We start from the raw sequence: 12,567 nt of genomic DNA on the forward strand, positions 1-12,567 counted from the left end.
TTCTGCACTCCATGCCACAAAAGAAGATTTCCTCCACGTTAATCTGATAAAAGAAAACCCCCTGAAAATACGACTAAATCCGCCTCTCTCCAGCACGCTCTCTCTCTGCTCCAGTGATTTGAAAGGCAGATTTCTGGTTTTGCGAGGTTAGCGATTAGCGCTTGCAGAGCGGTGTCTGGGCCCACAGTGATTGGACTGCAGCGGTCTGGGCCCAGCCAGTCAGGGAAGTCCTGCTGCTGTTAGTGAGGGGCAGATTTTCCAGTGACACACTAACGCGGTGCGGGGAATGATAATCACTCTACTGTCTGAAGCGGCAGGGAGGACGTGCAGACGTGCTTTTAGAAGTCATTTATTGATGAATGCGTCTTTCTGTAAGCTCTCTGAAATGTCACTGGGCTTGTTATGAGCTTGTTTTTCACATTTTCTTTGTTCTTCTGTGTGTACGCTTACCTAATCTACACATTGACATATAATTAAAGCAAAGGTGATTCTTTATATCATTTAATTGTCTCCAGTTGGTTATCAAAAAGTGCATTTATAATTTACAATTTAGAATTGTACTTTTAGAGAAAAAGATCAATTAGTCATTTTTATGTCGTTATAAATAAGAGTTTTATTCATGCAATATTTTTAATGTAAAACAAATCCATATTAATGGGGCATTTTAATCTAAGTCTTCTGAGGAAACAGTCAATTTCTATAATAAACAGATTCAAATAAGTGGAGCACGTGAAATATAGAGACCTGAAGTTTAATCGTACTTGCTTGATGCACAAGAACAAACCTTGTTCTTGTTCAGGCTCCAATGTGTTTGCATTACATGCAAGAACAAACTTTATTGTTTCTTGTGCATCAAGTAAGTACTTTTGAGCTTCCGTTTACCATATTTGATAAGCTCTATGTTCATCATATAAAACACTTTGATTGAACTGCTTGGTTGTAATTGATTAATTGTGACTTCATCATTTTGGTTGAATGAACTTCATTAAAAATAAAAAAAAATGGCTCTGTGCTTTCAGCCATATAATAACTGAAATTTAGACTGAAGTGACCGAAATAGATGGAAATGTCATTTATTAAAAAGTTATTAAGTTATTCTATTTCAGAACTGACTTAAAAAGTTTTGACGTCAATGATTCGACTCGTGTATGAATATTTGAAAGTAAAAATAAAATATGAAAGCTGTGGCAGCAAAGAAAGGATTTTAGTGTGCAATGAAAAGGGTCAACGTTTTTCTACATTTCCTTCTCTTAAACGTTCTACAAGAGCGTGAATATATGAAACACAGTTGTGATTTTTGGCTGAGCTACCCTTTTAAGTGTCCCATGCGATGGCTTGATTCTCATGCACAAGGTGAATCAGTGACTGTTAGACAGGGTCACTTCAGTTCAGTTCTTTTATAATCCACCCGCTCCGCTGTGCTCTCTGATGAGTCCAGTAAATTCACTGACCCACAGCGAGTCCAGCAGCTCGCCACACTCCCCAGGCATTCAGAGCAGACATTGTCCTTTTGAAAGAAAGCCAGAATGGAGAGAAAGATAAAGACTGAGCGCTCTGGCCTATGTGTGGTTAGTTGCATAGCAACCAGCTCTTACATATCGTAATGTCTGCACATTTGTGCTTTTTGTATGCCTGTGAGCAGTCGCCTTAGAGATCCATGTGTGCTTTTCAGCATGTTCACTTCATTCTTCAATCCAGGAAAATGACCTGTACTCTGGGCTGGTTTTAATGTGTAGCGATTTTTTTTTTCTTTTTAACATTTAGTTATTTTCCCAAAATGGCTCCACAAATAAGGTGTAAAACTACATGTTTGATGGTTGCTGGATTGTCTGGTCACTCTAAGGATCAAGCACACCTGACATCATCAGACACATTTCTTAGCAATTAATGGATGGAAGAAACAAAAGATGTGGACCATACATTGAGGATTCCTGGGGGTCCTTGTCTTAAATTCAGTTTGAGCATGCTTAGGGTGATGACAATTCTTAATTATGATTTTAATATGTTAAATTTGGGGCCAGAAAAAATACTAATTGCAGTACAGTCAAATGTGATTTATTCAACTTCAAAAAGCGGTTATTGAATTTAATAAATGTATGTTCTACATGTTTCGAAGTCGAGATGTGGCGCTGTTGTGCATTCCACAGACTTGCAGTTTCAATGTAGTTTGCAATCAATGAATTCCATTAGCTTAATGTTAAGAAAGAAAGTATGGACAGTGGTTATAAAACACTTCTTATTGCATTCAACCTCTGCAACATTGTCAAATGACATATTTTAGATTTCAGACCAGAGTAATGTTATCAAAAACAAATTGTATTATGCATAAAATATTTGGCAATGAGTCACATGCCTAAAAGCTGTTAGTTGATTCTCATGCGCAGCAGACAGAAAATTGAACATGCATTGATTGTCATGACAACAGCAGAGTTTCAGGTGGCTCTGATACACGCACTGCATATTTCAGTGCAATGTTCTGTCCACATCAGCAGAGGAAAACAGACTGTTAATAGAACTGAATGTTAGAAATAATTCAGTTCTGATAAAGTTTCCCAATTTCCACCCATAGTCCAGCCTTTCATTCTACAAAACTATCATGGGGATTTATGGATTATGCATAATTTTAAGATCATTTTTCACACATCAGCATTTGAAGTGATTGTTTTTTATGTTTTAAAAAAGAAAATCTGCTGATGTTAAACTTGCACTGAAACTAAAAACAACTTAAACCGACTTGTTTGTTTTCAGACTAGTTTTGATCTATCCCTACTCCTAAAGCATGCTGTGACTTATATTCCAGAGCAGCCTGTGAAATGCAATTAATGGCAAGCATGCAAAACATGCACAAAGATTGCCCATTTGTATCGAATGATAGAGGTATATGAGCCAAAATTTATTTGTAAAGTGCATTTCCCATAGTTTCGCTTTAAATAAATTTGTTTAGGCCATTATACATTTTGTTTATCATGAATGCTACTTTAAGTTTTTTGGAATAGAAAATTTTCATTCCTGTTCTGTTTTCATTACAGTTCACTCTTTTTTTTTGTGAAGTGAGGGGAACTAAAATGTTAATAAGTGCCTGTGAATGTTTTATTCTCTAGTATTTTACATTATGGCTGTATGAAATAATAAAATGTGACTTGTACACCGATGTGACATTTCCTTCAGCAATACAATTTGGACCCATTGTGACTTCAATATAATCAGTTGAAACTTATTTTCTGGAAAATACAGTAGATTTATTCACCAGGGGTTTGCTTGTGCTACACAGCAACTCTCAACGACTCCGATGGCCACATTCCAGCACTTGTTTAGCAACAAGGAATTTTGCAGCCTCCTTATTTTCCATTTTCGGGCATTTCCATAGTCTTACATAAACCGGTCAAATCCTGGACGTGCCTGGCTCAGCCTAACTGCTTTTCCAGACCACTAATCTAGTTGTGCAGGGTTCAACAACCAGGCAGGCAGCTCTCATCTCCCCGAGCGTCTGACTGAACGCAGTTATATAACACCCCTGCTGCCTGCATGATTTTGGAGTCAGTACAAGCCTCATCACTTATGCATGGCCAGGCAGACCAGAGCTGACCCTCTAACTGTTCCCATTAACTAACCCCCCCGTCTTGCTCTATCTGTGTTGTCTATGAGCTCTGCGTACTGAGTTAACCCTCCGTTATCCTTGCTCTGCTGTGTACAGCTGGCACCGAATCCATAATCAGATTAAATGTAGGGCCTGGCCTCCGATCGGTTCTGTAGGCCATGGCAGAGGCACGTGTGGTGGCTTCCTCCATCTGGATACGAGAGGGGGAGGTGTCATCTGTGTTCAGCATTTCCAGACCCTTCCTGCTTTTGTTCTGCATGTTATCTCGGGTTAACCCATCCTGCTTTCATAGACTGTGCATGGGAATTTTAATGAGCGTATTGCTTTAGTTTGCCATCATGTGTGTTTTGATCAGTCTATATAGTGTGTGTGCTCTTCCTCATGCTTCTCTTGTAAGCAGCAAATCATTAGTTTTGCAGAGATAAGTAAACTGGGTAAACCTGATCCTAGATCCTGCATCAGATTTTCACTGCGGTTATTCTTGTGCTTTCAGCTTTACACTGCCCCTTTTTATCTTTAGTTAAACAGATGTGGTGGAACGTAAAAAAGCACTGGCATCTTGAAGGATTTGTTGCACCACAGAAATGGTGCAATCATTTGTTTGTCGGCCTAAAACGATTCACTTCCTGGAACTGAAATGAAAGAAATGGTTACTTTTGATCATGTCATCCTATATTACCATGACCATGACCAGACTGAAAATAGTTTACTCTCAAATATCATTTTTGCTTCCATATTTATTCCAACTTGCTGCATTTTGTTTAGTGGGGTTGTCTTTTCATCAAACCTGGTATTTCTTTTTGAATATTTCAGAAGTACGAAAGAGATGATTAGTGAGAATTTTTTTTTTTTTTTAAATGGTGCTTTTTTTTTTATTTGAGCTTGACAGTGTCAACCATATTTATAAGCATTGAAAATAAATGTTTTTTTTATAATTTATTATATTATTATTATATTATATTCTATTTTTAATAAATCTGTAAAAATGTAAACTCTAGTTTCTCTGTTGAAGTGATGCTGTAACACAACTAGGCTATAGTCAGTTTATTTTGGCATGGGAGCATCTGTGCACACATGACCACAGAGTGAGAAATGGAACAGGAAATTATGGAGAGAGGACATTCACACACATACGCACACACTCACAATATTAGCATGACATGATGAGGTTTGTTAAAACTAGTTTAGTCTTCCATGCAGGAAGGTTTGATTTGTTCTTTAATCTTGTGCAAGTGGCTTCCTTTCCGTTAAGGTTGGTCATCAATCTGAGCAGCTCAGGCGCTGTTATTGAGGCGGCTTCCACCCTGCTGGAGGGGCAGAACTGTACCATCTGTCTGTGTACTGTACTTCTGTCCAGCAGACTTCCCATCCTCCCTCTGCTTATTTTCAGCCGGATTCTTACAATCATCTGCTCCGTCCCTTTAGTTTGTCTTTAGATTATGTCTGATATTTTATAGGGAATATGTATTTGCCGATATAAATCTGTAAATAGACCGTAATGGCAGTATAGTAGAAATTGATTCCTCAGGTCAATAACAAATTTAAGCTGTTTCAGAGCAGATTTATTAGTAAATAATAAGATATATACTGAATATAATCAAATGGATGAAAAATATAAAATATACTTCTTTTAGCTATATTGACATATAAGCATAGAATCTGATCTCGCGTGTTCATATTATTGATAAACAAAATGAAAAATATTAATTAAAAAAAAAAATTATTTGATACTTACACTAACCATACAGATTGTGATTTCAGTTTTATTGCAATGAAATATGCTGCCGCAATTACTGGAGAACTATTTGAGGTGGTGGTGTATGCCAGCCTCTATCTAATACCAGATTCTCAGGCCTACAGGTCACTGCCTGAATAACCAGCATAAAAGTAACCTACACACACACACACACTCATTTTGGCCCTCTGCCCCATGTCAATTTTTAATGAGAGTGCATTTTTCATTTAGCCAGCAGCGGAGACTCAACTAGGAGGGTGGGTTCAGCAGAAACACAATATGAAGTTAATGTTTCCTTCTAGACGGAGAGGATGAATGAGGGAAGCTGTCCTCCATGACCCCTGCTGTAAAGGGGATTGTGAGAGGGAGGGGTCAGCATAATCGGGGGAGGGGAGAGCAGAAGCCATCAGTCACGTGTCTCACTACAGGACTGAAGGCTGGACTTTAGATTCCTGAGCACACACATGAAGGCAGTGTCTCAAAGTGTGGTAAGATGACTAATTACCATTTTTGGGCTGTTTTACATGTTATAATGGTCATTTTGGAGGTGGAGAGAACATTTTTTCTTGAAATTGCATGCATAGATATATCATGCATAAAAGGATATGTGACTTTTTTTTCATAAATCCGTTTATACAAGTTGTACAACTGATTAAAAAGTTGAAGATTCTTAAAAATGTGGCAAAAGGGGGTTTTCACAGCAATGCCATAGAAAAAAAATGTTGGTTTTGGACTATAGAATAAGTTTCCTTGGATGTTAAAGGTTCTTCATGGAACCATATGCCTATGAGGTTAGAACATCTGTCATTTCATATTCTGATCCAGATGTACAGATACTGAGGTGGGAGTGTCTGTTGTTAATGTGGGTGTCATGGAGGGTCATGTGCTGTGCTGCAAGGATGTGTGCTTCACAGGAGTTCATATGATCAACAAAACACTAGAGATTGTGGAAAAGAAAAGCTGAGATGGAAGATGCACACCAGCAGTATTCATTTTTATTGTACCCAGAAAACGTTCTAAATCCATAATAAAGGCAAGTGTCAGTAGATTTACAAAACACACCAAAATTATTATGTAGTAATGGTATCAGAGATGGGGACTCGAGTTTGAGACTCGGACTCGAGTGCGACTTAAGTCGCACAAACAGTGACTTCAGACTCGACTTGAGACTCGTCCTCGAAAGACTTCGGACTCGACTCGGACTCGAGCTCCGGGACTCGTGAACAATGTTAATTTTTAGTAAACGTCAGATGAGCTCGCTGTTAGAGTTGTGACGTTCGCGAACGAACCGATTCTTTTGAACGGCTCATAAACATGAATGATGGGAGCCGAGTCACGGCTGGAGGGGAGCCGTTCTTTCTGTCGCTCTTTTTTCCTATGCGTGTTTCAGAGCGCGTGTTTCACACAGATGCACACAAATGAGCTCCTCCGCGAGACAGAACAGTTATAGGGGGAGGGGCGCACCCAGCGCAGGCCAACCCTTTATAGCGTGATGATATTAGTTATTAGTTGTGCACGCATCCTTCACGTGAGTACTCCAGTGGAAAAAAAAACCTGCATGCCTCTGTCATTGGGTAGGAGCGGAGCCATGACGTTTTGCACAGATATTCATTGCAGCCCACTTTCTTATTGTTCATTGACTTGAAGGGGCTGATGTCCTATTTGCAAAGTTTACAGTAGTAATAGTATGTAGACATTTCCATTTTATTTATTCTAATTTTATCTACTTTAAATATTTTTGGTTCTCTATCAAAATGTTCTTGTGTGATAACAATGTTCTTGTGTGGAAGTGTTTGTAGTAAAAGCTGTTTTGCACAGAAATTCATTGCAGCCGGCTTTGTTTTTGATGTTTATTTGTGAGTAGGTATTGTATGAATAACATAAGTCAGCGTAGCTTTGTTCATTCTTAAGCCAGACAAGAGGTGTGCAGCTATACAGCCAGGACAGACAGAAGGCCATTACTGAATCCATAAATGCAAAATACAGATATTAACTTAAAAGTAAAGCATTCTTGGTGTTTTTGTCATGTTGCAATAGCCTGTTTACACTGATTATATACCAAAATCAAAGTTGATATTGTATGCTAATAAATAGAGTTGTCATAATAACATATTACATGCTTTGAATTCCTTATATATAGCTATGCAGTGTTCTAAGCAGCTTGGATGGGTCGCTGTACGTGATGGAACATTTATTATAACCAGAGACTTAATATAATAAAGAGACTTGAGACTTGACTTGGACTCTAGCTCAGAGACTTGAGACTTGACTTGGACTCTAGCTCAGAGACTTGAGACTTGACTTGGACTCTAGCTCAGAGACTTGAGACTTGACTTGGACTCTAGCTCAGAGACTTGTGAGCATCTCTGAATGGTATTCAACAAAATCACAAATAAATTGAGATGCATTGAAAAAATCCATTATCTGGACAACATCCCAATCCGGACAGGATTGAATTTTGCTGATCATCACTATTGCTTTTTCTTATATTTGGGCTTTGGACTGTTTGAGCGATAATGGTTATTTAATTGTGAATGCGCATTTTCTTTATTTTGACATTGTAAATTACCTATCTACCACTCAAAGTGTTTTTTTTATAGTTTTTTTAACTGTTAATTTAATAACTCTCAAAATCAATTTAATCTTCAAACTGTACATTATAATTTTATGATGCACTTTCAGAGTTTAAAAAGACATATTTTAGCCTTTTTAGTTGTTTATTTTTAATTTACTGTAGACAAAATAGTATGACTTAAATATTAGTGCAGCTTTAAATGATTGCTGAAGTGATGTGTCTTGTTAAAGAGAGATGTACAATTCTTTTTCATATGGTCAGAATAATAATTTGGATTATAACAGATGAACAATTCCATAGAGTTGCATAAAAGGAGGGAGTCTTTGACTGGTAAAAGGATGTTTACACCAAGGATGATAACTATAACTATAAAACATTTTATCTTTACGACTTTAAAAGTGGAAGACCACAAAAATGCAACATGCTTATAATGAACATATATAATTATCATTCTAGTTATTTTTACCGTGAAATGGGCCCTGGAAATATCTGCATGCCCAACTACTTGTGCACTTTGTTTTGGTGTTAAATTGTTTTATTTGTATTCATTCATTGGTCACTGGGGTTACTTTAAGGACAGCATCCCTATAAAACAGCCCTGTGAGATTATTGTTGATGGGGTAATGGAATTGGACGTTGCTTGAAGCAATGCTTTAGCATGGGCTTTTTTCTTTAGCTTAGCCTTCACATGGGGTGGGGGTGAATCATTTCTGGTATGATTCCACATTATGAAACCCGCTCCTGTTACTGCACGTTGCTCAGCACTGGGGTTGTGCAATGTGCTCTGGCTGACTCACTCATGCTGATGATTCCCACAGCTCTCAGCACCAGATCTGTGCGTTTCAAATCATTAGCTGGGCACTTTCTGTACACATTTTAAAAGTGTTGAGCGCAGGATCATATTAGTCAACAGATGGACGTTGTCCAGTGCAGGAACTGTTTTTCCAGTTGGAAAACTGGTTCAGAAATAGTGCCAAACCCTCAGTGTGGCTTGTTTTTGGAAACCAGTTCTCCAGCCTATCACGCTATGCCCGCCCACACACGTGGTGAAAGAGGAGACTTTGACAGGCCAGAAACATGCTGTCGTTTCGACATGCTGCATATGTTGAAAACATCCAGCAGCTCAAACACATGTTCTCCCTCTTGTCTCAGTGTTTCACAAACACATAAACGTCCTGCGCGCCAGCTCCGCTTTGAATCACAGTGGAGGAGAACAGCGGGACTGAGACGTGGTTTTAGCACCGTGACTGTGAGGAAAGCTGGACATTCAGTGGGTCTACACTGGCCACGTCTGTCCATGAAATCAAACCAAAATTAGGTCATTTAAGGCTTTTATTGCTGTGAAATTACACTGAAAGTTATTGAACTGTTTCTGCAACAGCAAGTTGTTGTTTGACTGATGCTTTTATTAAATGCCAGGAGTTCACAAACTGTTTTGTCAGCTGAATCCTTTATATGTCAAACATTTACTTAAATTACCCTTTGAGATTGACAGTTGATATTTCAAGAAATGAATAACAAATTTACATGTCCAAACTTTTGTTGGTTAATGGTAAAATCAAATGCAAGAGATCAAAAAATATATAGTGTTTTAGGAAGTTTTGATAGCTTAGATCTTTATAGCTAGACTTTAGTGGACATTACTTTTACACTTCGCTTCCCTCTAAAACACACAGTGCATTAGGCTATACAGTTATTTAATTAAATTGCAGCCTTTGATTTTATAATCACACCAAGCTATTCTATTTCTATTTTAGTTTTTATCAACTCACAAACCCAGGCAGTAACGTTGTGATGTCCCGTTTAGGAAACTCTGCACTACGCCAATGTAAACACATGTCCTCGTAAACACAGTCAATTATGTCCTTAGTAATCGTAAACAGTTGGAAGAAATGTCACCGCTATCTAAAATGTTGGCGTTGTAACAACCTTATTATATATTTATTTATTAAGGTTGCATGGGTCAAAAACAATTGGAATTTTTCTTTTCTTTTCATTTTTTTTCTTTCTTTTTTATGGCAGGGCCATTAAAATTTTTGTCTGGGCAAGTAATGCAGATACAGTGTTAGACTCTCTTCCATTTTGTTTTTATTGTGCACTGGATCCACTTGTATAGTAGTACTAGTACATCACACAGCGTGTCTGGTAAATATTGGGCCTCGTTTACGCTGCCAGTTAAATGTGACCCAATTCTGAATTTTTTTTTTGCTCATATGTGATAAACATATGTAACATATTGTAAACAGGAAAAAAGTGCATGCATTCAGATATTTACATATATATACTGAGGCATTGCATTCTGTACGTCATTAAAACTGCGACAATTTGGTATTTCTCTGCAGTTTAACGACGTCATTTATGACCCATGCTGGCTAAATGAGTGTAAATTTGCTTGGGCTATTTTGAGCTAGAGGCAAAAAAACAAACAAAGTATTTGTACATTTTCTCTGCTCGCTTCTCACGCTGATGGACATCCGAAGTGTGTGCATATAATGGTGCTTCTGACGATGTCCCAATAAATTCACATATACAGAATTACAGTATTTTAGAATTCACGCAAACATAATCTGCTCTGTCTTAAGTGAATGATTGGGGAACTGTTAGGGGGAAACATCTGATGTGTAACATTATATTAGATTCATGCATTACAGTATAGGACGTCTGTATCATTATCATTATTTTAATCAAACAATAAAAGAAGAGGGCATCACTCGCTGCACTTCATTGAACTACTTTTGTAGTTTTAACAATCAATTTATTTGTAATGAACACATGTTATTTTTACATTTGTTTTTCATACATGAATGCTTTAGTTACGATATAAAATGATAAAGGTAATGCATTTTTGTCTTTCTAGGCTACTTGTACTGTTTTATTTTTTTTTGCATCTGTTCTTATTTATAATAGCAAAGATGAAATAAAATAAAAATAGCTGTATTGTAATTATTAATATAGTAATTAATAATAAGAAAAGACGGAGGACTTTACTATCGACTTTAAACTAATTGTTTGTCCGATTCTTATAAATCATAAATCATTTTGAAGGTCCTTTAATGGAGAATTTCCTTTTTTCCCCAATTTTTTTTTCTTAATTGCTAATTGCAACTCGTTTTGTCAGCGCAAGTCATATTATTCTCATGAGGAAGCACATGTGGAAGCGGTAAATGACAGCAACGCATGCGCGATGTTTCAGGCAGTATGGCAAGTGTAAACACATGAATCGGATATGGGTCACAATTGAAGGAATGTATAAACGGACAGTCAAAAACATTGGATATACAGTAGGCAACAATTTAGAATTGGGCATCAAGACCGGCAGTGTAAACGAGGCCTTGGTTGCGCTTCTTCAAAATGTCAGCAGCAAACATCAAAGTTGAAATTTGATGGCATGGTGCACAAACACTTGCCTGGGGCTAATGCTAGATCTTGATGCTTCACTCATTAGAGTTCAATAAGTGGAAGTTATCCAATGCAGTGGATAACTTTGATGTGAATCATGTGAAAGTCCTTAATGTTCCATATCTATACTGTTCCCTATGCTTGTATTTGTTTTACGAGTGCTCGGAGTGTGACCCCTTCTCTTTGCTCTTCCTGCAGGTGTACGTTGAGTTTGACGACCTGGAGTGGGATAAGCGGGAGTGGGTCAAGGTGTATGAAGACTTCCAGATCTTTCTGCTGGAACATCAGCTGGTTTGGGCCAAAAGGAAGGAGGGTGCCCAACTGCAGGGAACAAAAGCCAAGCAGATCCAGTGGCCAGCTCTGGTGAGTCATTCCTCCCCAAATCTTTGATTTGGAGATGCGCTGGGCATTGAGCTGCAGCTGTGGAGTATTTAAAATGGAACAATAGCTCTGCTGAGGCAATACGATGGGATCCTTTATGTTGCTGCTATGATTTGAGGTTTGGATGTCTTTCAGATCAATGGCTCATCTCTGACAATAAGATCATTATTTGTTTAGAAGGCTTGCTGAAAAGATGGGAAAAAAAACAGAGGGTTTGATGTCCTTTAAAAGAGACGGAAATTAAGTGAGCAAGAGATTGTAAATGTTTCACGACTGACTATTTTGATTATGTAACGTGAGAAGCAGCACAGCGCCATCTGGGCCAGACGCACACAATACAAGAGTTTAAAGTGAAATCCGGTTGTCATAGTGCCCACACATGCACAGGCTGACGACCCAGCATGTGTCATGGTGCACTTGTCCACACCGAGAACTCGTGAGCTAAGCCCCCTTCTGAGCAACCTGGCAGTTTTTCATATGCATTACATTTTTTCCCCGTATTTTTACTTAAGCATCTGTTCTTAATGCTTTAAAAAGAATTTTATTCTGATTAAACTAAGGTACAAGAGGTTGTGCTGTATTGTCAGTTTAGTCTAAGCTAAAAGGCATGACGGACAGCAGCAAAACTATATCCGCTGTACATTTGAACTTCATAGTAATAATAGTAAGGACACATTTTTCATTAAAACGTTATTTTGTTCTGTAAATGTGTGAAACACATGCAATCTAAGATTACTAGTTGGCCTTTGCACATGCGGTGCAAGGATATACACTGTTTGGAAGGTATTTTTTATTTTATTTTAAGTTTCTTATGCTCTCTAAGGCTGCATTTATTTCATCAGTAAAAACAGTAATATTGTGAAAAGTGAAAACAAATTA

The 12,567-nt window shown here is 37.8% G+C and overlaps 1 protein-coding gene across 3 annotated transcripts in view; it reads left to right on the top strand.

Moving 5' to 3' along the window:
* Window positions 1-12,567, top strand: part of LOC113111924 (probable JmjC domain-containing histone demethylation protein 2C) — a 123,929-nt gene that overhangs the window by 39,397 nt on the left and 71,965 nt on the right. For all 3 annotated transcript variants that reach the window (XM_026277142.1, XM_026277143.1, XM_026277144.1), the window contains exon 2: window positions 11,506-11,670. In XM_026277142.1, coding sequence (XP_026132927.1) covers window positions 11,506-11,670 — 165 coding nt within the window. The remainder of the gene's footprint in view (window positions 1-11,505; window positions 11,671-12,567) is intronic.

The sequence above is a fragment of the Carassius auratus genome, chromosome 12, assembly GCF_003368295.1.
Source record: "Carassius auratus strain Wakin chromosome 12, ASM336829v1, whole genome shotgun sequence".
In the NCBI taxonomy this organism is placed as follows: Eukaryota; Metazoa; Chordata; class Actinopteri; order Cypriniformes; family Cyprinidae; genus Carassius; species Carassius auratus.